Source organism: Myxocyprinus asiaticus, chromosome 19 (assembly GCF_019703515.2).
Source record: "Myxocyprinus asiaticus isolate MX2 ecotype Aquarium Trade chromosome 19, UBuf_Myxa_2, whole genome shotgun sequence".
Lineage (NCBI taxonomy): Eukaryota > Metazoa > Chordata > Actinopteri > Cypriniformes > Catostomidae > Myxocyprinus > Myxocyprinus asiaticus.
Window position 1 is genome coordinate 36,015,829 of NC_059362.1, and position 26,911 is coordinate 36,042,739.

A 26,911-nucleotide genomic window follows, 5' to 3' on the forward strand; every position below is an offset into this window, starting at 1 on the left:
GGGATATTAACTACGCCATGGGGTAGAGAGAGACCGGATTAGAGCAATCAGGAACAACAAGGCAATGCTGATCATCTACTGCAGCACACACACACACACGCGCATTCAGCTCCAGGTTACTTTATTCAACAATCACTTAAATCAGCTCAGCAAATTATAAAGATTGTAAAGGCCAGACGCATGCTCTGTCATGTAATGTCATCACAGTGTATTAAAAATCACAGATAATAGATATTTCTTGTCAGAATATAATAAAATGCAGCTGAATTCTGTTATATCACAAAACCAAGAAGGAATCCCCTAAACACAGTATGAATTAGTTTAAGCACATACACAATTTAACTTTTTATTTTTATTTATTTATTTATTTTGGATTTTTCTCCCCAATTTGGAATGCCCAATTCCCAATGCGCCAAGTCCTCATGGTGGCATAGTGACTCGCCTCAATCCGGGTGGCGGAGGACAAATCTCAGTTGCTTCCGCATCTGAGACCGTCAATCCACGCTTCTTATCACATGGCTTGTTGAGCGTGTTACAGCAGAGACATAGCGCGTAGCTTCACGCTATTCTCCGCGGCAACCACACACAACTCACCACATGCCCCACCGAGAGCGAGAACCACATTATAGCGACCACGAGGAGGTTACCACATGTGATTCTACCCTCCCTAGCAAACGGGCCAATTTGGTTGCTTAGGAGACCTGGCTGGAGTCACTCAGCACGCCCTGGATTCAAACTTGTGACTCCAGGGGTGGTAGTCAGCGTCTTTACTCGCTGAGCTACCCAGGCCCCAATTTGACTTTTTATTAACGTTTTTTATGTTGTTGAATCAAATTCTCAAACATCTGTATCTGGAACTATCAGTCAAATATCAAAATGTTCTACAGTATAGTATCAATGTGAAATTTGATTCTCATAACGCTGGAATAAAATCAAGAAAAATTAAAATCATAATAAGCTTAAAAAAAATACACTACAAATTCTGCAATCAATGCATGACAATTCATGTCAATGATAAAAAAACAAATGTAAAAAAAATAATAAATGTGGTGCTAATTTGCAGCTGTAATGTAGAAACCACAAGCTTAAACATGTGTGTCTGAATACTGAACTAAAAAGACATTAAAAAAAGTTGTATCTCATACTCAACATTCATTTCTTATTTTTGTGTTCCTAAAATAAACAACAGACAAAAAGTTTATGGGAATGAGCTCATTATTTTGGCAAGTGACAATATAAAGACTTGTGAGACTTGTCTTACAGAAACCACTTTGACACTGGTGTCAAACATGGACATCGAAAACAAGCCAAGTCAAGTCAGGTGAGAAAGCCAAAAAGGAGTGTGACAATGACAAAATTCCTTCAGATATGTAGGTACATGAAAACAAGGTACAGAAGAATGGCATATTACTGAGAACAGGAAATGTTTTTAACATAAACAGAAAAAAAAAAAAAAAAAAAAAAAAAACTGTGCATGACTACGCCACAAATTTATATAATTTATATAGACACTGAGGGACAGCCAAAAAAAAAAAAAAAAAAAAAAAACCCAGACAGTGAGTTGCTATTTTATTGCTGAACACATGAGTACAGTTTGGCAAAAAACATCAAACCACAGCTGGATGAAAAACAGGCTATATGAGGGGGAAATGACTATTGATTCATTACACCTGTGAGCACCAAAAAAAACAAAACATACATTATACATGATACAGACAGAACAACAAACATCTTGAGTCAAGCGAAGAGCTGTTTCTCCCCCTCAAACAGTAGGTATGGGCATTTTGGTCATTTTGTCTACTCGAGTACTCAGACTAATTACTCAAGTACTCAGAGTACTCAAGGGGCAATTACATGTTCATAACTGTATATATAATAACATGTCTGACAAACGGCATTGGCTGCTGCATTGCGTCTTGTTGTTCCAGTGTATCATCTATTCATTATTATAGGCTGTTATAAAATAGTATGTTACAAAATGTAAAAAAGATTGCATAATCTAAAATATAATGCATTATATTTTGTCATTATGTGAAGATTCTCTGTCCAACTCTGAAAGAATGTGCACAACGCGCGTCTGTCTGTTCTTCCTTAGTAATCTTAGTAAGTGCGCACCAGTTTTTTTAGTGACTGTCTGAACAGTCTATTTTCAAATAACAGGAGATACCATATCCATTGCGTTTTAATATGCGTGTTAAGTTGAAGTTCAGTTTTGAAGATGCTGCATTGTGTTCCATTTAACTGCGCTCTGTCTAGCTGTTTGAAACACTCGCCGGCTGTACACTTCCACACGCGCCTGGTGTGTATGTGTAAGTGTGTGTGTGTCCCCAAATGTTCGTGCTTGTGAGGAAAGCCGCGATGCTCTGTATTGTTGTTGCTGTGATTCATGAAGCGTTCCATTCAACTCAGAGAGTCTAAATATCCACCTTTCAACTGAAGAAATTAAGTGCAACGGAATGACACTTTATATCGGATATCTAACTTGGAAACTCGAGCGGAAATCTTCATTTCGTCAAGATGCAGGTGTGCGTTACGTCACGCAGGGCAGGGAGGTTTAGTCAGTGACAATCATTCACTTTTATTAAATAATATCCATTAACGAGTCAAAGTTCTTACATTAAATGATAATAAAGTGTGTTTAGCAAACGTTAATTTTAATTAAATAAGCTCGCTCTTTGACACGTTTGTGTTTAGTTGTCAGGTAATTGTCACTGGATTCCGAATTAAGTGAAAGTCACATCATGCGTGATCACTATCGAGCATCATTTTCATGATCGATCATTGCTGCCACGTCCGAGTACCCGAGTCCTCGAGCCCATCCCTATCAAACAGCAGTACTTAAAGGAATATTCCAGGTTCGATACAAGTTAAGATCAATCGACAGCAATTGTGGCATAATGTTGATTACCACAAAAATTATTTCAACTCGTCCCTCCTTTTCGTTAAAAAAAGAGAGCAAAAATGTAGTATACTGAGAGGCACTTACAATGGATGTGAATGGGGCCCATTTTTAGAAGGTTTAAAAGGCAGAAATGTGAAGCATGTAATTCAGTAAAAATTTATGTTAAAACTTGTGTATTATTTAAGTTGTAAAATTGTTTAAACTCGATTTTACTGTTGTTTTAGGGTTTACAGCATTACGTAGTAATAGCAAGAAATTGAAAAATTGGATATAACTTTGCACAGAAAAGGTTAGTAACTGATTTGATCACACTTAAATCAGTTTACCACAGGTTTACATCTTGTGACTTCTTTTGAAACAGTATTTTAATGTTTACAGATTGGCCCCATTTACTTCCATTGTAAGTGCCTCACTGTAACCCAGATTTTAGCTTTAAAAAAAAAAAGAAAAAAAAAAAGAGGGACAAGTTTTTCTGGTAATCAACATTATACCACAAATTGTCAATTGAGCTTAACTTGTATTGAATACGGAATATTCCTTTAATTATACAAAAGAGAGGAATGCAGGACAGGTCAAACCACAATATTAGTACGTTCCATGACACAATGCATAATCAAATATATGAAGAAAGGACATCAGCTGAGGAAGTGACAGTAATACACATTGAGCATCACCTCTATCTTTCGGCATGAGGCCAAAGCGGAGGCCAACTGTGGTCCGATTAACGTGTATAAATGCTGGATGAAGCCGAGCTACAATCACATTATCTAGGTCTGTTAGTTTGACTTCTAATAAAATCAGACTGGTATGGTTTCAGTCACAATAATGCATTTACATAAAATAAAAAAAATAAATAAATAATAATAAAAAAAAGAATTATTGCTTTTAGTTTGACTGAAAACGAACTTTTAAAGTGGGAAAACGAAACTATGGCCGCTGCTGAGGTATATGTGTTTTCACAGTCCTTAAAAGTTTTGTCTGCATTTACATTTGGAGACGTAAACTGCATCGTCCATCAACGGTTACATCTAAACTCAAAGGTTACAAGTTGTTTTTCCAGGGTTATCTGCATGAATATGTAGTTAAGTCAATAAAAATAAATTCTTGAGAGGTTGTTCATTAAATCCGCAGGCACATATTTAGGTATTAAAAGAAAACACGAAGTGTGAAAAGGGTCCATTGGGTTCTGATAGGGTTGTGGACAAGAGGGAGAAAACAACGCTAAGTACAAATAACAAAAATGCAACTACGCATATACAGTAATTGTGCATAGTTAGGACAGCAAAATAATTAAGCTTCTCAACCTTAAAAAGGAGAAAACACTTCCCATATACAGTTAAGGTCAGAAATTAACATACACTTCCGGTCAAAATTTTTGAAACAATTGACTGAAATGTTTCTCATGATCTTAAAAATCTTTTGTTCTGATCTAACTTTTTGGAGAAATTTCCACTGGTCTGATGAAACAAATATTGAACTTTGGCCATAATGACCATCGTTATGTTTGGAGGAAAAAGGGTGAGGCTTGCAAGCCGAAGAACACCATCCCAACTGTGAAGCATGTGGGTGGCAGCATCAAAATTGATGGCATCATGAGGAAGAAAATTTATGTGGACATATTGAAGCAACATCTCAAGACATCAATCATGAAGTTAAAGCTCGGTTGCAAATGGGACTTCCAAATGGAAAATGACCCCAAGCATACCTCCAAAGCTGTGGCAAAATGGCTTAAGGACAACAAAGTCAAGGAATTTGAGTGGCCATCACAAAGCCCTGACCTCAATCTGATAGAAAATTTGTGGGCAGAACTGAAAAAGCATGTGCAAGCAAGGAAGCATACAAACCTGACTCAGTTACACCAGTTCTGTCCGGAGAAATGGGACCAAAATTCTAGCAACTTATTGTGAGAAGCTTGTTCCTGGAAGGCTACCCAAAACATTTGACCCAAGTTAAACAATTTAAAGGCAATGCTACCGAATACTAACAAATTGTATGTAAATTTCTGACCCACTGGGAATGTGATGAAAGAAAGAAATGCTGAAAGAAATCATTCTCTCTTCTATTATTCTGATATTTCACATTCTTAAAATAAAGTAGTGATCCTAACTGACCTAAGACAGGGAATGTTTTCTATGATTAAATGTCAGGAATTGTGAAAAACTGAGTTTAAATGTATTTGGCTAAGATGTATGTAAACTTCTGACATCAACTGTATTTTGTTGTTAACATCAAAAGGCCATGAAATCAAAGGTCGAACTCTATGACAATTTTGGAACAAATTCATCTGTCGCTTGGTAGAAGCTATAGCCAAATTTGGTAGATAAAAACATGGACAAGTTGCTTAAGATGCTATCATGCTCAAAAACCATTAACCCTACTAGGCTACATAAAAAAATACAGTTTACAGATTTGATATTGTGTTGGGTCATCGCTTTAAGTCCAATGTAAAATATGGGCTCTGATTCAAAACCACAATACCATATTGTCTTTACTGTTACTGTATGAGCTACTGTAAGTTCGGCACACATTGTTAAATACCAAAGAATATCCTGTATCAAAAGCTAAAACATTTTTTTTTTTTTTGCTTTACGACTTTCTATGGGTTCAAATTGCAGTCAGTCACAAAAGTCCATTCATCCTAATTCTATCACAAGATAGTAACAGTTTAATATTTATTTGCTGTTGTGGCAACACCAAGCCATTTTATTATAAGCTATAACCCAAGCAACATAAGCCAGAAGCTACAGTTGACGTTTGTCTATTATTACTTTGACTTCGGAGAACACTAAGATTAGCTATCAAGAAAGGAATCAAGCCATGATTACTTTCCCGTATGCACATGATACAGAAATATCTATAAAAATATCAGTATCTAATTCATTTAAAAGAAATCCTCTCTACAAGCCCACTAGCACCTATATGGTGCAGTTGACAACTGTCTTCGTACAGACTTACACATCATGTGTCATTTCTGCGTCTTCCAAAACTCTACACGCTAGAAGTCCGTCTAATCCTGTCCTTCTCCAGAATTTCCAGTGTCCTCCAAGTCTGAGGTGTCCTGTAAGCTGTCAGCCGTCTGACGGATTTGTGGGACTCAGAGATGAATCTGGGTCTGGCTTTGCTGTTAGGACCCCTCCCTCAGGGCTAAATTGGTCAGACTGGGCAGTCCCCTAAAGAATGTCCCCTTGCCCCAAAATAGACCTGCTGACTGAAGGGTGTCATGAGCTCACTTGGGTTTTTTATCTCTCATTCATTTCTCAACTGGGGCAGTAGAGCAGCGAGAGTTCATTTACTGTCAGTTAAATGAAATCCAGATGGATGATATACTAGATAAGCCTAAAAGGCATTTGAACTGGTGGTTAAAAAGCATGGCTTGATAATTCTTTGAATGGCACAATCAGGGCTACAGAGTAAAAACTTTCAATTGAAAGTGTTATCCACTGAAAACAATCCTACACTGCACAAAAAAAAACAAACAAAAAAAAAAGTCTAGTCTTATTTTCTGGTAAGAATATCTTAAGATAAATTTACTAGAGAAGCAAAATTGTGTAAGGTAACATGAATTTAAGTACATTAATTTTTCTTACCCATGTGCCAAATAGTTTTTACTTGTTTTAAATGTAAATCTCATTGCTTTTTATTAGATTTATTAAAAATAATACATATTATAATGTATAAAAACAAATTTTATATATATATATATATATATATATATATATATATATATATATATATATATATATATATATATATATATATATATATATATTTGTCCAATGGAGTAAGAAACGAATTAAGTAAATTTATCTTGTTTCGAGGACATTTACCGGTAGGTGTTTTTACCGGAAAACAAGGCAAAAATAGTGATTAAGAAATTATATTTTGCAGTGTAAAATGATATGTTTCAATGGAACCTCATTATCGTACAATACAGCAAAAACTTTTTCAAGCTATTAATCCACTTAAATTTGCATTCAATTTCAAACCCAGTCTCAAGACATGTCTTCAATGGGTAATTTTGATGTCTCTCTTCAATGGGCTGTACTGCAGTTTAAAGTGTTCGTGCCATTTAAGAGATGGTAAGTCTATCCCTCACAGCCTCGTTGTCATTCCCATTAAAAATCAAAGATGGAACTAGTGGGAATAAGGTCTGTTATGATTTTTCCTTTAATCCCTAACCAAAACCCTAAACCTAACCATGACTTTAATATTAAAATCACTTGTGTACCACAGAAGAAAGAGAAACAGTGGAGTTCTGAATGAGCGTTTTACCAATTCTTGCTACGTTTAACCCCCATCTCAAAGCCCAAACCTAAACCTAACCATGACTTAAATAGAGAAAAATTACTTTTGTGTAACACGGAAGAAAACTTTGTTTGGAATGAGACGAGGTCATTTGTACTGTATAAATAAATATAGAATTAGTAACTAAATTTGTTCACAAAAAGTGTTGAATAGGAGTCTAGCTAAAATTGTATTCCTGTATTGTATTGATTTTTGTTGATTGGTTGGTCTCTATGGGAATGAAAGTTGTGCATACCTTTTCTTATATCTAACGATTCGCCATTATGTAAAAATTATTACGAATTGCTCTGAGACCATGTTGTTATTTTCTTGTATATTGCCCCTTTCTTTAAGGGATAGTTCAAACGAAAATGAATCGTTTACTCACCACTGTGTTGTTATAACCCTATATTACTTTTTTTCTTTTTCTTAAAACAAAGTGAGAAATTGTGAAAAAAAAAATTTTGCTCAGTGATGTCATACAATGACATGTTTATGGTGACTACATCCACAAGCCTCAAAACAATGCAAAAGTATAATTCAGAAGTTTAATAAATTATCCCATGAGTCTCATGATTGTTATGAAAGCATACTGTAAGGTTTGGCGAGAAACAAACTGGAATCTATTGTATGTTAGTGAAAATGTTCACTGACCGTTGATCTCCTGTGCTTGTTCATAGGGCACGAGATCAACACTTCATGCAGTGCCCTCACAATATTGGGGCTTTCAAGCAAAAACTCATTTTGTTTATCTAAAAACAGGTCCTCCACAGCCATAGCGACAACAGAACACAATACAACGGCACACAGAGAACAGAACTTACAAAACATGTCTGAAGAGTTTGTAGTCGAAGAATTTATGCATTTCTATGCCCAGGCTTCTATGCCGAGGTTCTCAGAAATCAAACAGAAACACTGAGTTGGCTACAGACAGCCACAGTCAAACCGTGTCTAAACTGACGGCAAACAACATGCGATATAAAAGGTATATTTTCTATGGTTAGAGTTTTTGTCCTAACCAGCAGTGACGAGCGACGGTACATTCTATCAATTGCTTGTTTTCTATTTTCAGCATCGCGTGGGTAATTCCGTCCACTGTGAACTGGCACCGGTCCAAAAAAAAAAAACAAAAAATAAGGCTGTTTCTCAATTTACTATCTTATGCTTTTATAAAAATAATGTGTCTCATACAATAATTTATTAGACTTCTGAATTATACTTTTGCATTCTTTTGAAGCTTGAAGAGGTAGTCACCATAAACTGCCATTGTATGACATCATTGAGCACAATCATTATTTTTTCAAAACTTCTCCCTTTGGGTTTATAACAGCACAGGGGAAAGTAAACAATGACTGCATTTAAATTTGTGGGTGAACTATCCCTTTAAGCCATTTGCAAGAACTTTCACAACAAGAAAAACAATACAAAAAGTGATAATGAATGAAGTAAGATTCTTCCTGGAAAACAAGTGCTGGTTTTAGGAATGCAATCTTCTGTTCACATTTAAAATAATATTTCTAAACCAATAGAATACTGCCACCCTTTGCTGACCAATCATAACAGGTCTTGGTCAAAGTAACAGACTCTCTGTGCTCCTTTGAAATTACCCTGTAGTCATCTCAGCTTGTTCAAAGCAGTGAAGAACAAGAGGCTAAAGACTCTGACCTTAACCCTTCAGGCCTCATTCCACACTGGTTAGCAACCTCAATACATGTTGCCGTGATGTAATTGGCAAACAAGGGGTTAGTCCTTCATTCTGAGAAGTCTTTTCTAAAGTTACCATGGAGAAGAGGACTGCGGTGAAATCATATCCTTGCTAGAGAGCGGACGGGCCACCAAAACCAAACTGCAAGTCTGAATGAGTTGGGATCCAAACAGAGGGCCACTATTAAATAGAATCCTTAAAAATATCAGTGGATATAAAAAGTCTACACACCCCTGTTAAAACAACAGGTTTTTGTGATGTAAAAAAATGAAAAAGATAAATCATATCAGAATTGTTGTACCTTTAACGTAAAAATTACAACCTATGCAATGCCACTGAAAACCAAAGTGACACATTTCAGAGAAAAGAAATAAAAATAAAAAACTTAGAATAACCTAACTGCATAAGTGTGCACATCCCTGAACTAATACTTAGTTGAAGCACCCTTTGATTTTATTACAGCACTCAGTCTGTTTGGATTAGAGTCTATTAGCTTGGCACATCTTGATTTGGGAATATTTTCCCACTCTTCTTAGCAAAAACGTTCCAGTTCTGTCAAATTGCGAGGGCATCTCCTGCATACGGCCCTCTTCGTGTCCCCCCACAGACTTTCTATAGGATTCAGGTCTGGGCTCTGGCTGGGCCATTCCAAAACATTAATCTTTGTTTGCTAAAGCCCTTCTTTTGTTGATTTGGATGTGTGCTTTGGATCATTGTCAGGCTGAAAGATCTCTTCATTTTCAGCTTTCTAGCAGATGCCAGAAGGTTCTGTGCCAAAATTGACTGGTACTTGGAGCTATTCATGATTCCCTCCACCTTCACTAAAGCCCCAGTTCCAGCTGAAGAAAAGCAGCCCCAAAGCATGATGCTGCCACCACCATGCTTCACCATGGGTATGATGTTCTTTTGCTGATGTGCTGTGTTGTTTTTGTGACAAACCTACCTTTTACAATTTTGGGCAAAAAATCTTGATCTCATCAGACCATAACACATTTTTCCACATGGTTTTGGGAGACTGGATATAGGTTTTTGCTGGGCTTGGATGTTTTTTTTTTTTCGTCAGAAAAGGCTTGGTCTTGCCACCCTCCCCATAGCCCAGACAGATGAAGAATACGGGATATAATTGTCACATGTAGGGAGCAATCAGTACTTGCCAGAAAGAGCTGCAGCTCCTTCACTGTGTTCCATGGTATATCTAATGCCTTGGAAAAATGTTTGTAGCCCTCACCTGAGCGATACCTTTCAACGAGATCCCGTTGATGCTTTGTAAGCTCTTTGTGGCCCATGGCTCTTGTAGTAGTATGCAACCAAGATGATATCAGAAAAATCCAACAAGGACAGCTGAGATTTATTTGGAGTTAATCAGAGTCACTTCAGGTGAAGACAGGTGTGCACTATTTCACATGAGCTTGATGATTGGTTGATTCTGAACACAGCCACATACCCAATTATAAAAGGGTGCGCACACTTATGCAGTTAAGTTATTCCAAGTTTTTTATTTTTTTTCTCTGAAATGTGTCACTTTGGTTTTCAAATGGCATTGCATAGGTTCTAAATTTTACATTAAAAGGTGCAAAAAGTCTGATATGATTTATCTTTGTTTCATTTTTTACATCACAAAAACCTGCCGTTTTAACAGGGGTGTTTATTAGAGGGGGTAGACTTATTATATCCACTCTAGGCAGCCCTGTGTCTCTCTCCAGCTAACCTTTCATCCTGGACACTTGTTGAAATTATCTCTATGGTGACTCTGTCCATTCTCTGAAGAGATGAGACTGATGGACTTGGAGGATTAGAAATAGAAGGGAACAAAATCCGGGCTTTGGTCAAAATATTCAGAAAGAGAGCCAAACCAGTTTCTCCACTTCTGGTTTGAAAAACTTTAAGGTTTTTGTGGTGTTTCATAGTAAATTAAATTTGGGTTAAATCCCATAGTAGCAACCAGATGCTTGTCTATTGACCGCATTGAGGGTCTGCTTGTCGTTATAGAAGAGTTAAGGAGTAACACATTAATCAATAGCAAGCATACAGTCTGGCGGAGTTGGATTTGAACTCTTAAATAAGAGAATGCTGCGGCAGGGAGTGTTTGGTAGCAACCGAGTGTTGCTACAACAACGAAGGTAAAGCATTCTGTAAAATGCAGTTTTACTTCTTTGTGCTTCTAAAAGTTGCCTAACATGTCTTGCAGAGCACTACAAAGGCACTGAATAATGTGACAATCATCCAGACATAAGTGACACCCCTGGGTTTTACTGGCATTGATGACAGTGGTGTCGTCTGCAAACTTCAGGAGCTTGACAGAGGGGTCCTTGGCAATGCAGTTGTTGGTATAGAGGGAGAACAGTAGTGGGGAGAGCACACATCCCTGGGGGGCACCAGTGCTGATTGTACAGGTGCTGGAAGTGAATTTCCCCTGTCTCACAAGCTGCTACGTGTCTGTCAGAAAGCTGGTAATCCACTGACAGATAGATGTGGGAATAGAGAGTTGGTGTAATTTAATCCGGAGAATAGCTGGGATGATGGTGTTGAAAACCGAACTGAAGTCCACAAAAAGGATCCTCGCATATGTCCCTGGTCTGTCCAGATGTTGCAGGATATGATGCAATCCCATGTTGACTGCATCATCCACAGACCTGTTTGCTCGATAAGCAAATTGAAGGGGATCTAGAAAGGGTCCAGTGATGTCCTTCAGGTGGGCCAACACCAGTCTCTCAAATGACTTCTTGACCACAGACGTCAGGGCGACAGGTCTGTAGTCATTAAGTCCTGTGATTTTTGGTTTCTTTGGGATGGGGATGATGGTGGAACATTTGAAGCAGCATGGGACTTCACAGTGCTCCAGTGATCTATTGAAGATCTGTGTAAAGATGGGGGCCAGCTGGTTAGCACAAGATCTAAGACATGCAGGTGAAACTCTGATTCCCTTATTCAGTGTGTTCCTGGCCTGATTGTACAAGACTTTATCCCCAACACTGTAAGCCTGATGAAGCTGCCTGAGTTCCGCTGTAAACCATGGTTTGTCGTTGTTAAATGTTAAATAAGTCCAAGTAGGAATGCACAGATCCTCACAGAAACTGATATATGATGTAACAGTATCTGTGAGCTCATCCAGGTCTGTGGCTGCAGCCTCAAAAACACTCCAATCTGTGCAGTCAAAGCAGGCTTGTAGTTCCAGCTTTGCTTCACTGGTCCATCTCTTTGCAGTCCTTACTACAGGCTTAGCAGATTTTAATTTCTGTCTGTAGGTTGGAAGAAGATGAACCAGACAGTGATCAGATAATCCCAAAGCTGCTCTAGGAACAGAGCGATATGCATCCTTTATTGTTGTGTAGCAGTGATCCAGTATATTTCTGTCTCTGGTTGGGCATGTAATGTGCTGTTTGTATTTGGGCAGTTCATGTGTGAGATTTGCTTTGTTAAAATCCCCAAGAATAATAATAACTGAGTCCGGGTACTGTTGTTCTGTGTCTGTGATTTGATCAGCCAGCTGTTGCAGCACGTCATTCAAACACGCGTTTGGCGCGATATACACACTCACCAGAATAAACGAGGAAAACTCCCGCGGCGAGTATAAAGGCTTACAGTTAATAAAGAGTGCTTTCAAATTAGGACAGCACATCCTCTTTAACGTTGTTACATCTGTACACCAACTTTCATTGATTTAAAAGCATGTTCCACCGCCTCTCGTTTTCCCTGTTAACTCCGTGATGCGATCCGCTCTGAACAGCTGAAAGCCCGGCAGATGTAACGCGCTATCCGGAATGGCTTCACTCAGCCAGATTTCTGTGAAGCACAAGGCAGCAGAGGTTGAAAAATCCTTGTTTGTGTGGGTGAGATGTAGTTTGTCCGTTTTGTTAGGAAGAGAGCGGAGATTTGCAAGATGAATGCTCGGCAGCATTGTTCGAAATGCCCCGCCAACGGAGCTTGACTAGCACGCCTGCTCGTCTCCTTCGCCTGCATCTCATAGCGCGTTTAAACTACACAGCCATGCCTCCGACTAAAATGTCAAACAAAACGTCCTGAATATTCAAAATCTGGGAAAAGATTGACTGGTATATGCAGTCGAATGTTCAGCAGTTCGTCTCTGGTAAAACAGACTGGAAAAAGATTACTAAACACAGGACAAACAAACAAAAACAACAAAACAATAGAAGCACTCCACACCAAGGCGGCCATCCGCGGCACCATCATGATGTATATATGATGTACATAAGGGATGCCATGGTGTGAGTTTTTGACGGCTAGATTACTGTCTGATAGGGCTGGGCGATACAGCTAAAAACTGTATCACGGTATAATGTTTCATATAATTCGGTATCGATAATTATTGATACATTTTAATAACCTTTTTAAACAAAGACCGGTATAAAAAAGGTTTGAATTTAACCACTGTATTTTTAATTTACCCACTCTATTAAGGCAAACAAAAAAAATTATTTTAGTTTTAACTGTCAAAAACAAATATTTTCTTTCTTATATCTTATATGAAGATTAAATAAATAAGTGTTATCATTGTATCGTTTGGAGGATTTCTCATAAGGCATTGTTGCCGAGTACCTCTCCATCTTGGACTGCTTGTGGGTTGTTTGTTGAAGTGAGGTAGATGTAGGTCGTGGTGGACGACATGCTGCATATTCCAAAGGGTAGAAGCGGTTAAGGTGATGAAATAAGTTTGTGTTTCCGTACTTGGCCGGGACGTTTTTTTTGCAAAGATTACACACAACGGTGTTCTGATGTTGGTCAGACGTAAAGAAACCAAAAAACTGCCACACTGACGAGCTGAAATGTCCTTTTTTATTAACACTCTCCTCATCGCCGACAGGCACGGCACTCATTTTCACATGTGTTCGTGTGTTCTGATGTCACATGGCGATGGTGCAACCGAACCCTCACAGCAACACAACTTGTTATTGGCTGTTTGCTTGTCACTCGTAGCACGCTCCATTATCAAGCCATATGATAGGCTGTTTATGATCCAGGGACGGTGCACGCTTGAGGGTTGTTCATGCAACCAAACTTCATGTCTATTTACATTTTAATGCATTTAAGTGAAACTATCGAGTGTTATATCGAACATTTTTTATATCGTTATTGATAAAGGTGTACCGTCGATAAATATCGATACCGTTTTATCGCCCAGCCCTACTGTCTGAGAAAAAACAATCCTTTTCATATTATGCAACCAAAAAACATGCATATCAAATAACAATGGAACGTCTTTCTGGGGGATATGTGGATGCAAAGGGCAGCCCTACAATAAGAAAACTGATAAATACACAAAAAAATAAATAGGAGGTAATAAGAGTCACTCCAATCTAGGGCACAACACCGCTTATGCGCATCCCGAGCTCAGTGATGCGCTTCAATGTAACCGGAGCGCTTCAAAAGTGTGTAGGCTAAATGTACGATTATTGTGGGTGCGCAACATGTAGTTCACTGCATCCAACAGTTTTTTCTTCTGCAACAGTTTAGTAAAGAAATCCGTTGTCTGTCCAACACCCCAACATAAATAATTGGCTACAGACTCTATAAAAATACTGTCCACGGCATCTCACAAATAAACCTGTGGACTGTGCATAATAACGGGAACACTGCTTACAGCAGGCGATTTAAAGTCCGATCATAACTAAAATTGACATTTATTGTTGAATGCGGTGAATTTGTACAGAAGCAATGCTGTTCAAGTTTACTCGCTGATAGTAACTACACACAAATGCACCACACGTTGTCAGCACGCTTAAACATTTAACAAAGTTGCATCTTTAATTCATCACTTTAAAATTACCACAGCTAAAACTATTAAACTTACTAGTTAGTTGTTGGACAATTAGTGGAGCATCCGGCCCCATTTGTAGAATGTTTATCTTTCTATGACTTTCTGCTTGTTTTACATACGTCGTCTTATGGCAGTCATTTAAGTGCCAAACAGCCAATTTAAGTCACTTTTTTGATGGATACGAGTCTGGAATATCAAATTCCTCTGTTATATTTTGGAATTTGTGTGTTTCAGTTTCACATAAATTGAAAGTTTAAAATAAAGCATTTCACGGTTTTTAACCGCAGATTCTAAATTCTTAGTTAAATTAACCGTGACATTTTTAATCGTGATTAATAGTAAAACCGTATAATCGTGGCATCCCTAATGCACATTTAGTAAAATTGAAATTTTATTGGAACATTTCACATAACACAATTTACAGTGAATCACTTACAATGGAAGTGAATAGAGTTAATTTTTTGAGAGTTTAAAGGTAGAAATGTGAAGCTTATTTTTTGAAAGCACTTACATTAATTCTTGTTAAAACTTGTGTATTATTTGAGCTGTAATGTTGCTTAAATCATCATTTTTACAGTAATTTTAGGGTTTCTTAAGATTATATTTTTTAAAGAAAAGGAGGGGCAAGTCAAAATAAGTTTTGTGGTATTCAATATTATACCATAATCATCTGTCGATTGAGCTTAACTTGTACTCAACCCAGAATATTCCTATTGGACTAACATCACCCTGCATTACAGGCAACTGAAAAAAGATAAAAGCTGAGCACGCAGATCTCAACACTTGGTACACAAAACACAATTATGTAACAATCAAACGTAAATTGTTTTTAAAGAAACAGGCAATTTTGAGTAGAAAATTAATTGCAGACTTCACAAAACATGATATTACCAAACATAACAGCAAAATCAACAATGAAAACAGTGTAAATAAACTTGCAAACAGTGAATCCATGCAAGCTTATTATTCAAGCCCAGTACATGCTGGGAACACCAGCTTCGAAAAATTAAGTAAAATGTACTTATTTTATTTACCTGTGAAATTTACTCAAATTAGCGAATAAATATGACATGGTTTTCTACTTTCAGACTGATACATAATGAAGCATTTTAAAGATAACAAACAGTCATAAATAATATTTAGCCTACTTATAAGCTAGAGCATAAATTTTTACTTGTGCTGTCAGTTGATTAAATTTTTTAACTGCGATTAAATCGCATTAACTTTTTGTAGTTAATCGCGATTAATCGCAGATTTTGAAAGTGCTGAAATATATACTTGTTTTCCTGTTAAAATGCATTTATTTTCTTCTTATGAAAGAAGATAAAACAATATGTAACAATAGTTCTTTATTAACAATAGCACCAAATTCAAGTAACATTAAACGTCTCCCAAATCCTAACTGGGAGGTTGACTAATTGAAAGAATTAGTCACCATAGGTTAAGTATTTATTGCAATAGGCATTAATTCTCAATAACTCTCATCCTCCACAATATTAATCTGCTGGCAGACTAGTGGCTATCTGCTTTGCTACAGCAATCATGAAGCCGCATTCATGAATTGTGTGAAGGTGTCAATGCCAGCGTCAAGCACTGCTTTGAACTCCACATGAAAAGCGCTTGCAGACAAAAACGTCTGATTCTGTGTTTTGGTGATAGTTAAGACTTGACGTGCTTCTGTGTTATATAAAAAGCGCCTTACATAAGTTGAAAAATACTTGATTTCTGTCACAAGTCCCATCTGGGCTTGTTTTGTATAACAAATAGCAATAAGAGGTCCTTTCTACATTTTATCACCAACACAGAATCGCTGTTGTGTGCGTGTGAATTGTGCGTCAGTGTATTGACTCCGGATGGACGCATAACAATGGCTGTGCCCTTCCAACCAGTGTTAACGCTGGTTTATGCTTTATTATCGTTAAATGCGTTAATTGTGATTAAGATAAATTTACGACTTAAACTTTTCAAATTAATCGCATACATTAACATGTTAATTTTGACAGCTCTAATTATTACATGTTTGAATTTAAATAAAAATATAGAATTTACTTGATATTTTCAAGTTCATGCTTTAACTTATTCAATGCATAAAAAATATATATATATATATATATATATATATATATATATATATATATATATATATATATATATATATATATAATTTCAGGGACATTTCGGGACATAGTTTAAAAGTATGTCCATCCATCAGGGGATAAAGATACTTAGTTTCTCTGGGGCTATGTAGTATTCTTCTCCTGACCTGGTCAGAAAAAAAAAAAATGAATGCCACTCAGCTTACCAGCAGATTTCAACAGGCAAAACCTGAATCAACCGCTTCAGTGATGCTGAAACCATAATCCCTAAATCTTTTAATATCATGTAGAAAATGTTCGGACAGGGGAGAGACAAGTCACGGACAAGAATGGGTCTAACAGCAGGGGTGGGGGAATGGATCGGTAATGAAGGGAGGGAATGGGGAAGATGAGGTAATCTTCACTTGTAAACTGAAATTCAGACTCAACCTAACTGTGTGGTAGATGATGAAAGCATTGCTGAACAGCTATTTGAGTAGTGACAATTTTTTTTTTTTTTTTTTTTACTAATTTTAAGGTAACATTAGTGTGACTCTTATGGGGGTGCTTTATTGTCAGGAAAAATGTTGATGATCCTAAAAATAGGCTTCATTTAGTTTTTTTTTTTTTTTTTTTTTTAAAGGTGAGGTATGTAATTTCACCACCACTAGGGTTACCAAACGGAATAAAAAATAAATAAAAATAAAAATAAAAAAAGACTTTTTCAAACAGGTTTCCAGACATGCTCCCAGTCTACCACAGGTCACCAAACAGATAGTATCGCCCCAAACTCACACCACTGGTTAAGCCAATGTTACCATGTCGGGCAGGATGGGACATTGAAACAAACAGAGCAATGTTTTGATAGTGCCACAGAGTTTACATTTTCGGGGGAATAAACCTACAAGTTACTTCAAGCCATTTCTGCATATTGAAGGATTGTTCCGGATTCAATACAAGTTAAGCTCAATTGACAGCGTTTGTGGCATAATACTGATTACCACATAAATTATTTTGACTTGACACTCCTTTTCTTTGGGTTCCAGTGAGGCACTTACAATGGAAGTGAATGGGGCCAATCCGTAAACGTTAAAAAACTCTGTTTCAAAAAAGCCACGAAACATAAACAATATGCGTGGTAACTGGATTTTAGAGTGAAAAATATCGCTTACTAAACTTTTCTGTGTAAAGTCATATCCAATTTTGCAACTTCGTTGCCATGTCGAAGTAATGTCAACAAACCCTAAAATGACTATAAAAATGATTATTTAAACAACTTCACAGCTCAAATAATACATGGCTTTTAACAGAATAAATGTAAGTGCTTTTATAAAATTATAAGCTTTTTTGCCTTTAAACCCTCAAAAAATTGGCCCCATTCACTTCCATTGTAAGTGCCTCAATGTTAAACAGCTTTTTGCTTTATTTTAAAGGAGGGATTAGTTGAATTTTTTGTGGTAATCAACACTATGCCACAAATGCTGTTGATTATGCTTAACTTGTATTGAACCCAGAATATTCCTTTAAACCAGAAAAGGAGAAAATATTTTAACATTAAAAAATTAAAAAAAATTAAAAAAGTGACCATCAAGGCCATATCTGTCAATTTTTTTTGTTAGAGGCATCCATGTCTTTCTTAAATGCAGAACGCAAGCTAAGAATTATTAATTTCCTTTGATCAATCACTATCACACTGCCACAACTTCATTATTTTCTTGCTAAAAGGAACTGTTAAAAATGTATGTGCTCAAATGTGTGACAAAATAAATGGATGCCTATATTAGCTTTTATAAATACCACAAAAGTCCCTTGAAAATGACCATAAAGAGACTGTCTACTGGGTTGGCCTTAGTAGACCCACTTATCCAATTAACTCAGGACACATTACTCACTGATCAAGTATATATTAGCATATTGATCGTTCATGACCACAACTGATACAGCTTATTGATTGTGGGTAGTCGATTCTTTGGCACTGTACATAAAAGCAACTCCAGGAGTACAACATCAAAATAGGAACTATTTGACACTAAAAGGTCCGCATTGATTTTTTCAAGGTAGTGATCATTTATCTTTCCTCTTTTCAAAACACCATCACAAGAATAAATACTCCACATTTGCATGCAATGGAACTGAAATAGAAAGATAAAAGTTTTGCTGTTGTTTTAAACTCAATAATGTACATAAATGGTCACTCACTTTATCATCTACTCAAATTATCTTGTAGTATTTTAGCAGAAACAGGCAATCTAGCCTATCCATTGATAAGAAAGTTACAAACAATTGTGACTTGTCTAAATAAATAAAATCTGCACTATAATGAGACAAAAAAGCTGTTTGTATGAAATGTCACTGTGGTGGTGGTGGTGATGTTGAGGAGCAATAACACAAAATCATGACAGGCATGACTGGCCAGGACATCTGGATCACGATTCACTAAATCCAGAGAACTTAAAAGGGTACATTTGGTGGGCAATTTAATTACATGTGTGCAATTAAATCTTGTATGTATATTGTGCAATTTGTGTAAATTGTGCATACTCGCTTTAATTTTCAAAATTTAACTTGATTTATTGTAGTGTATGTAATATTGGTCTGTGTACTGTACAGTGTTCATTGTGCCTAGCTGCTAATGCCCTTCAATTTTATATTGCATACCTATCTCTCCAACTAATCAAACCACTGGCCAACCGAATGACAAACTAACCAATTAAGCAAACATTTAACCAACCAACCAATTATAACCACCTAGCCAACAACTAACTAACCAACTAACTTAACATCCAACAACTAACTAACTAACCAACAATTAACTAACCAATCAACCAACACAATGCACCCGTGTGGCTAGTAACTATACACCTACCCAACTATCGACCTACTGTACATACACTACATACCTAACCTAATTAGTTTAATTATCACTCTCAAATTCTGAATACAACTTTTTTATCCTAAGTTTTCGCAAAAAGGTGTTAAAAAAAAAAAAGATTGACCAAACAAACTAAAACAAAAACAGGGTGGCTTTCTGCCCAAAAATAGACACACATGTAAATTGAAAGTAATGCACTCATTAATACTTTTGTATAACCACTGCGAGTTCACAACACGTTCTCACTCCCAAGGCGTCAAAAACTTGTGCAAGAGCCCAGCGCGTCAATCTACAGATGGCAAAAGTGCCCTCTGGCGTCAATTTGTGACGCATCCGGCAAGTGCGTTCTTTTCAGCGAGAAACCTTCTGACGCGAAAGGCATCAGAATTTTAGCATCGTTTAATTATACATGGGGTATAATTTTCTCATTGTGACATATGTTGGGGGAATGATTTTCATTTTATTTTAAATCGGCAACATTTATTCACAGTGGTTAATATTTAAACACATCCTGCACTGCTGAAGTGACCCATTTCATTCCGGCTGTATTCCGAGTCTTACAATAATTTTATGTGAAAAACAAACCCAAATGTACATATTTGGTCACTTATCACGGTCACCCGGCGTCCACCATAACACATCCTGCAGAAGTATCTTTCTAACACATTCAAAAAATACCGTCTCAAGCGTTATGACACGGGTTTGATGTCAGCAACTCAGCGATTTTACCATTGGCTCTTGCATGTCTTGTGAGCCATTGTGACGAGCTCAAGTTTTTACCATTGGCTCTCGTGTGTCTTGTGACGATCTCCAGTTTGGTTGTAATAATTTTTTGAATGAGACATGCTTGTAGAATCAGAATGACAGTGCCTTTATGGAGGGGGAATATTTTCACTGATTAAAACCTTCAGTTTCACGATAATTTATTTTATCGTGACTGTATTTTATCTGCTTGTTATGTCTTTTATATTGTTGAGAACTGGTTAGGTTTAGGCATAAATGTGTGGTTGGGTGCTTAAAAATATCTTTAAATAGTGTAATGTATATCAAATTATTGTTATTAAACTTAAGTGTCTCATGTTTTATATTGTTGATAATTGGTTAGGTTTAGAAATGGGGTTGGGTTAGGGGATCTAAAATATTACAAATGATTGTATAATGTAATATCACACTAATTATAAGTATTATAAAACATTGAGGTTTGGTACATAAAGTAATATTCAAAGATTTATAATGGACACCAAAGTTTTCTCGTTAAAAACAATGGGGTTTCTCACCGCGTCGAAGAGAGGATGCCAGGGGGCACATTTGGCGTCATCATGCAGATGTGGACGGCTTTTGCACAAGTGTCAAAATTGGATACAAAGGGAATGAGAACGGGTTGGAGTTCAGGGATGTGTCTGAGTCTTTCTCTCCTGCTTGTACTGAGTTAATCAAGTCCACATGGAGGTGAGAGAGAGCCGCTCTGGTACCAAACATGGCAATCGGAGTGTGATGAGTCATGCTCCCCTTTAAGCTGACTTAACCCCATGCTCTCTATTTTTCACTCTCTTACTCGCTCACACAGAGTATCTCTGGATTCGTGCTTGTCTCTGCATTCCACTTAAAGCTGGAACTTTGAGACATCAGGTTTGTTGAGCTCATCGGTGTGGAGTGGAGGTTTCCTCAAACAGCTAAAAAAAAAAAGCAATCACTGCATACTTTCCACCTCTTCAGACTATCAGTCATGGAGCCCAAGGTCTTATGCTACATACAAAAGTAGCGCTGAGCTACACACTTCAACCATGTGGAAAACAATGAAACAACTGAGACAAAAACTCTGCTACAGCTTATCTGATACCACTTGTCTTTTGTAACAAGCCTTTTAAGGTTTCAGAACAAACATAAAAGGTGGACTTGATTTAGTTATCATTCTGTGGTGCCACTACTAAATTCTCCTTCCCAAGATTTAGACAGATTGAGATGCAAAAATGTAATGTAGCAAAAGAGTTCCCTTGCACTTTTGAAAAGAAAGGGTTGATGTACTATGTACATCATCATATGTACATCTTAAATTTGCAATGCAAATCTCCCTCCCCAGTCCACAAAGACAATTTCTGAAACAGAGCTGTTTCGCTTTGCGCTGTCCCAGAACTATGGCAATCTTATCTCCACAGCATGCTGATGTGCATTGCGGCAGTTCACGTGAAAACACGCTTCATTCGCCCCGCACAGATGCGCGTGTTTAAAAGTTATGAGAGGCATACATAATTTAGTGCTTATAAAGTGCTGCACACGAGATGAATACAATTAAATTTGCTTTGGCAGTAGCCCGAATCGCCCGACATTCACAGAATTTTCAATGCAGGAAAACCCCTGAAAACGTCACCTGCAAAAGTGGCTAGTAAGAGTTACCCACCACTGACAATTTTTACCTGCATATAACGGGTTGGCGGGTGTTAATTTCAAACCCTTCTCTGCATGTAAACATCTTTGCCGGCATTCTTACCTGCTTATCTAATGTGCACAGCCAGGTTTTGTGCACATGACTGTTTGCACTTAGACATCAAAGCAGGGAATACCACAATGATTTCAAATCTCATGTAAACACGGTTTTCTTGCATTGTCCGATTTTTTTGAATAAGCAAATTTTTTGTAGTTAGCTGTGTATTGGTGTCTAAACACACTCAATATGAACTAAGTGTGTACAATAAGGTTAGCCAGTCATAACAGAGATCATTTGCATACTGAAGGTTTAAACGGACACGGCCCTCATGGAATCCAGAAGTGAGCAGCAGTGCTTTGATGTGCTCCTTCGGGCCCAGGAAGAAGATCGGCGGGTGCTGCAGAGCTCGATTTCCCAGGAGGGGACAGCTGCCGTGACTCCGGCAGCAGTGCACCCCCATGTGTTGCTTACCAAGATGGGCCCCTAAGATGACCCAGAGGCATGGTGATCTTCGAGCATACCGCCGAAGAGATGAAATGGCAACATGGCCAGTGGGCAGTGCATCTGCTACCACTGCTGACCGGGGAAGCCCAGATCGCAGCGCAACAGCTTCCGGTTGCCAACCTCCTGGATTACACAGTGCTGAAAAAGACCATTCTGCAATGGGTCGGCCGTAGCCCGGAAGAACATTGCCAGCGTTTCCGCTCCTTAATGCTGAGTGAGGTCGGCCGCCCTTTTGCCTTCACCCAGCAGCTCTGCAACGCCTGCCGCCGGTGGATGCTGGCCAAGGAGGACAGCGACGCCGATGTCACTTGGTGGTGCTGGAGCAGTTTGTCTCCCGGTTGCCGAAGAGGACAGCCTAGTGGCTCCAGTGACATCAACCGGCGTCGCCTGATGAAGCGGTCCAGCTGGCGGAGGACCATCTGGCAGAGTATCCAGGCGCGCTCCCTGCCTTTCCTTCCACTAATGTCACACCCTCCCCCCATCCTCTTCAGTTTCCCTGGAAAAGAGGAAACATTCCCCCAAGACTGGCCTCTCAGGCTTGGGGGTCTACTGCTCCACCTAACCTTATCTCTCTCCACTCTTCATCCCAGGTGAAGGAGCCTGTGGCCACGAGTGTGGGCGGAAGGCGTGGGCCGGTCTGCTGGAGTTGCAGGGAGATGGGTCATGGCTGCAAGCAGTGCCCAGTAATGGAGGTGGGGACCTTGATCTGGGTTCCTGTCACCCCACACACCGCCTCCAATCTAACAGGAATGTACCAAATACCCGTGAGTATTGAGGGGGTTACATAACAAGCCTTGGTGGATTCTGGTTGTAATCAAACCTCCAGCCATCAATGCTTTCAAAACAGGGCATTGGATTCAAATAATCGGGTAAAAACGAGATAATTATGACAGTCACCATAATATTCAGGGTACAAAACCATAACATTGAGGTGGTGGTTAGTCCTCGCCTCACCCATCCACTAATTTTGGTAATGGGTGAAAAGTGAATCGATGTGGGATGTGCAAAGCACTGGCTGGGTTGGTGTGGCCTGGGCCATCTGTGGCTGCTCCGCTTCAGACTGATGCTGGGGTAGGGGTGGTGTCATCCTCCCCCACCCTTAGGGAATTCCCGGCAGGAGATTTCCCGCTAGAGCAGTCATGAGACGAAACCCTGTGACACACCTTTGACCAAGTGATTGTGATTGATGGTCAACGGGTCCAACCAGGCATCGCACTCTCATATCCATACTTTTCAATTATAAAAGATTGGTTCTATAGAAAGACACAGGACACTCGCACGCAAGAAAATACAACCCAGCTGTTGGTAACAAAGAGCCGTCGGGAAATGTTATTCTAGGCGGCTCATCATAATCCAATGGCAGGTCACTTGGTACAGGGGAAAACACTTAGCCGTCTCATGGCCCGTTTTTATTGGCTGGGCATTCACAGGGATGTTCACCAGTGGTGTACAGCATGCTTTCAATGTCAGCTGGTGAATCAGCCAGCCACTCCAAAAGCACTGTTGCACCCTCTTCCGTTGGTCGAGGTTCCTTTTGAGCGAATTGGCATGGACCTCGTCGGGACATTAGAACAGACAGCACGCAGACATCATTTTGTGTTAGTCCTAGTGGATTACGCAATGCAATCTCCGGAAGCAGTGCCGCTGTGCAACATCTCAGCACGTAGTGTTGCGGAAGCACTCTTCAAAATTATCTCCCAAGTGGGAATTCAGAAAAAAATCCTCACTGATCAGGGTACAGCTTTTATATCACGTTCACTACGCGAGCTGTATGAATTATTGGGTATTAAATCGATTCAGACAAGCGTGTACCATCCCAAACGGATGGCTTGGTCGAACGATTTAATAAAACCTTAAATATGATTCGTAAGTTTGTGCACAAAGATCCTCGGAACTGGGATAAGTGGCTCGAAACTGTTATTTGCAGTGCGAGAGGTCCCGCAAGCCTCCGCGGGGTTTTCCCTGTTTGATTTGTTCTATGGGTGTAAGCCCCGTGGCGTGTGAGACGTCATGAAGGAAAATTGTGACGGGGGACCTTCACAAAGCAAAAAAGAAATTCAATACATTCTTGACCTGAGAGAAAAACTTGCTGGGGCGACTATCACAGGAGAATTTGCTACAGGCTGAAGAACATCAGTCCTGGCTGTATAACAGGGGAGCTCGGCTACATGAGTTTACACAGGTAGATAAAGTACTTGTATTACTGCCCAAATCGAGCTCAAAATTACTCAAAGTGGCAAGGGCCCTTTGAAGTCACACGGCGAGTTGGGGAAGTCGATTATTAGGTAGTGTGTACAGATAGGGCCGGGGCACGACAGATTTACCATCTCAACCTACTAAAACCATGAAGAGAGGCGGTACCCGTTTCTTGGCGACGGTAGTTCTGGAGGAGGAGGAGCTCAGACCGGTGAATCTAAAAGCCAGTCACTTCACTCCGGTCCCTTGTGGAGACCACCTCTCACCATCACACTGTACAGAGGTTGCCAGGTTGCAAAATAATTTCTCTGATGTTTTCTTGCCTCTCCTCGGCCGCACTAATCTCATTAACAACCACATTGAGACAACCCCTGAGTTAGTGGTATGAAGTCATCCATATCGCTTAACCGAACACAAGAAACAGGTAGTATGGGAATAATTAAAGGCTATGCTCGATATGGGGGTAACAGAAGAATCCCACAGTGATTGGGCCAGCTCGGTGGTTCTGGTACCTAAGAGCGATGGGTTGGTCCAGTTCTGTGTGGATTATAGAAAAGTTAACAAAATTTGATGCTTATCCAATGCCTCATATTGACGAACTGCTCAATCGGTTGGACACGGCTCGCTTTTATTCGACACTGGATTTGACAAAGGGATATTGGCAGATTCCCTTGACACCAATGTCCTGTGAAAAACGGCCTTCTCCACACAATTTGGGTTACACCAATTTGTGACCCTTCCTTTTGGTTTGGTTGGGGCCCCGGCTATGTTTCAGCGTCTAATGGACAGGATCCTTAGACCACACGCTGCGTATGCCACTGCCTACTTGGATGATATCATTATCTTGTGGTGATTGGTAGCGGCACATGCAGCATCTGAGGGCAGTTCTGAGGTCGCTGCGGCGAGCAGGGCTCACAACAAACCCGAAGAAGTGCACAATTAGAAGGGTGGAGGTATGGTATCTGGGATTCCACTTGGGCCATGGGAAAGAGTGGCTCCAAATTGATAAAATCGCAGCGATTGCAACATGCCCAAGACCCAAGACCAAAAAGGAGGTGAGACAGTTCCTGGGGCTGGCTGGCTATTATCAAAGGTTTGTGCCTAATTATTCGGACGTCACCAGCCTGCTGACTGATCACAATAAAATGGGAGCTCCAGACCCGGTCCAGTGGACGGAGCCGTGCCAACAAGCTTTCACGCAGGTAAAAGCTGCACTTTGTGGCAGGTCACTTCTGCATTCCCCTAACTTCTCTCTCCCTTTTGTTTTTGACGGATGCATCGGACAGGATGCTGGGTGCTGTACTGTCCCAGGTGGTGGAGGGGGAGGAGCGTCGGGTGATGTACATTAGTCGGAAGCTATCTATGAGAGAGACGAAGTACAGCACCATAGAGAAGGAGTGCTTTGCCATCAAGTGGGTGGTCCTCACTCTCAGCTACTATTTGCTGGGATGGGCATTCACCCTCTGTTCAGATCATGACCCGCTCCAATGGCCAATGCCCGGATCACCCGTTGGTATCTGGCACTCCAGCCATTTAAGTTCGAGGTGGTCCACAGGCCGGGGACGCAAATGTCTGACGCAGACTTCCTCTCTAGAAAGGGGGGGTATGTGGAGGTGAGGCCGAGCGTTTGTCTGGGGAGAGAGGAAGCGATAAGGGTTTTCACCTGAGACGAATTGCTGCTAATTGTGATTTCTATGTTCACAGTGAGAGGTGGGGAGATAAAAGGCTGCCCAAAACCCCAGAGAGAGAGAGACAGAGAGAGAGCCGAGCCTCCATGTGTGTGTATATGTCCGTGCAGCCCGCAGTGTCGAGTGTGACATTTTCTATAGTAAAAATAAAATACCTTTTTGAGTTGGATCTGTCACCTCCCTCTTCCTCCTTTCCCTCCTCCACGAACAAACCTTATAAGAGCATGAAATCGAAATTGACCCATTCACTTTTTAATGTACGTCTCTGATCTTGTTACTCCATATTCTTCAGATTTCGACTCGTCCCTCGTTTATTTAAAAAAAAATGGGAAAAATCACGGTATCAGTAATGCACTTACAATGGAAGTAAATGGGGCCAGTCCATAAACATTAAAATAAACACAGTTTGAAAAGTATAACAAAGTAAACATTATGCATGTTAACATGATTTTAGTGCCTTACTGTAACAGCGATTTTTGCTCTT

General features: G+C 39.2%; 1 protein-coding gene across 2 annotated transcripts in view; it reads right to left on the reverse strand.

The window, feature by feature from the left end:
- The window catches only part of enah (ENAH actin regulator), a 167,680-nt gene that overhangs the window by 114,946 nt on the left and 25,823 nt on the right, over positions 1–26,911 (reverse strand). Inside the window, exon 1 of one of the 2 annotated variants that reach the window (XM_051645212.1) lies at positions 5,858–5,992. The exons of the other annotated variant lie outside the window; for it this stretch is intronic. Within the exon in view, the coding sequence (XP_051501172.1) occupies positions 5,858–5,871 (14 nt within the window). The 5' untranslated portion in view covers positions 5,872–5,992. Of the gene's footprint in view, positions 1–5,857; positions 5,993–26,911 lie in introns of those variants that run through there. 2 annotated transcript variants of the gene reach the window in all.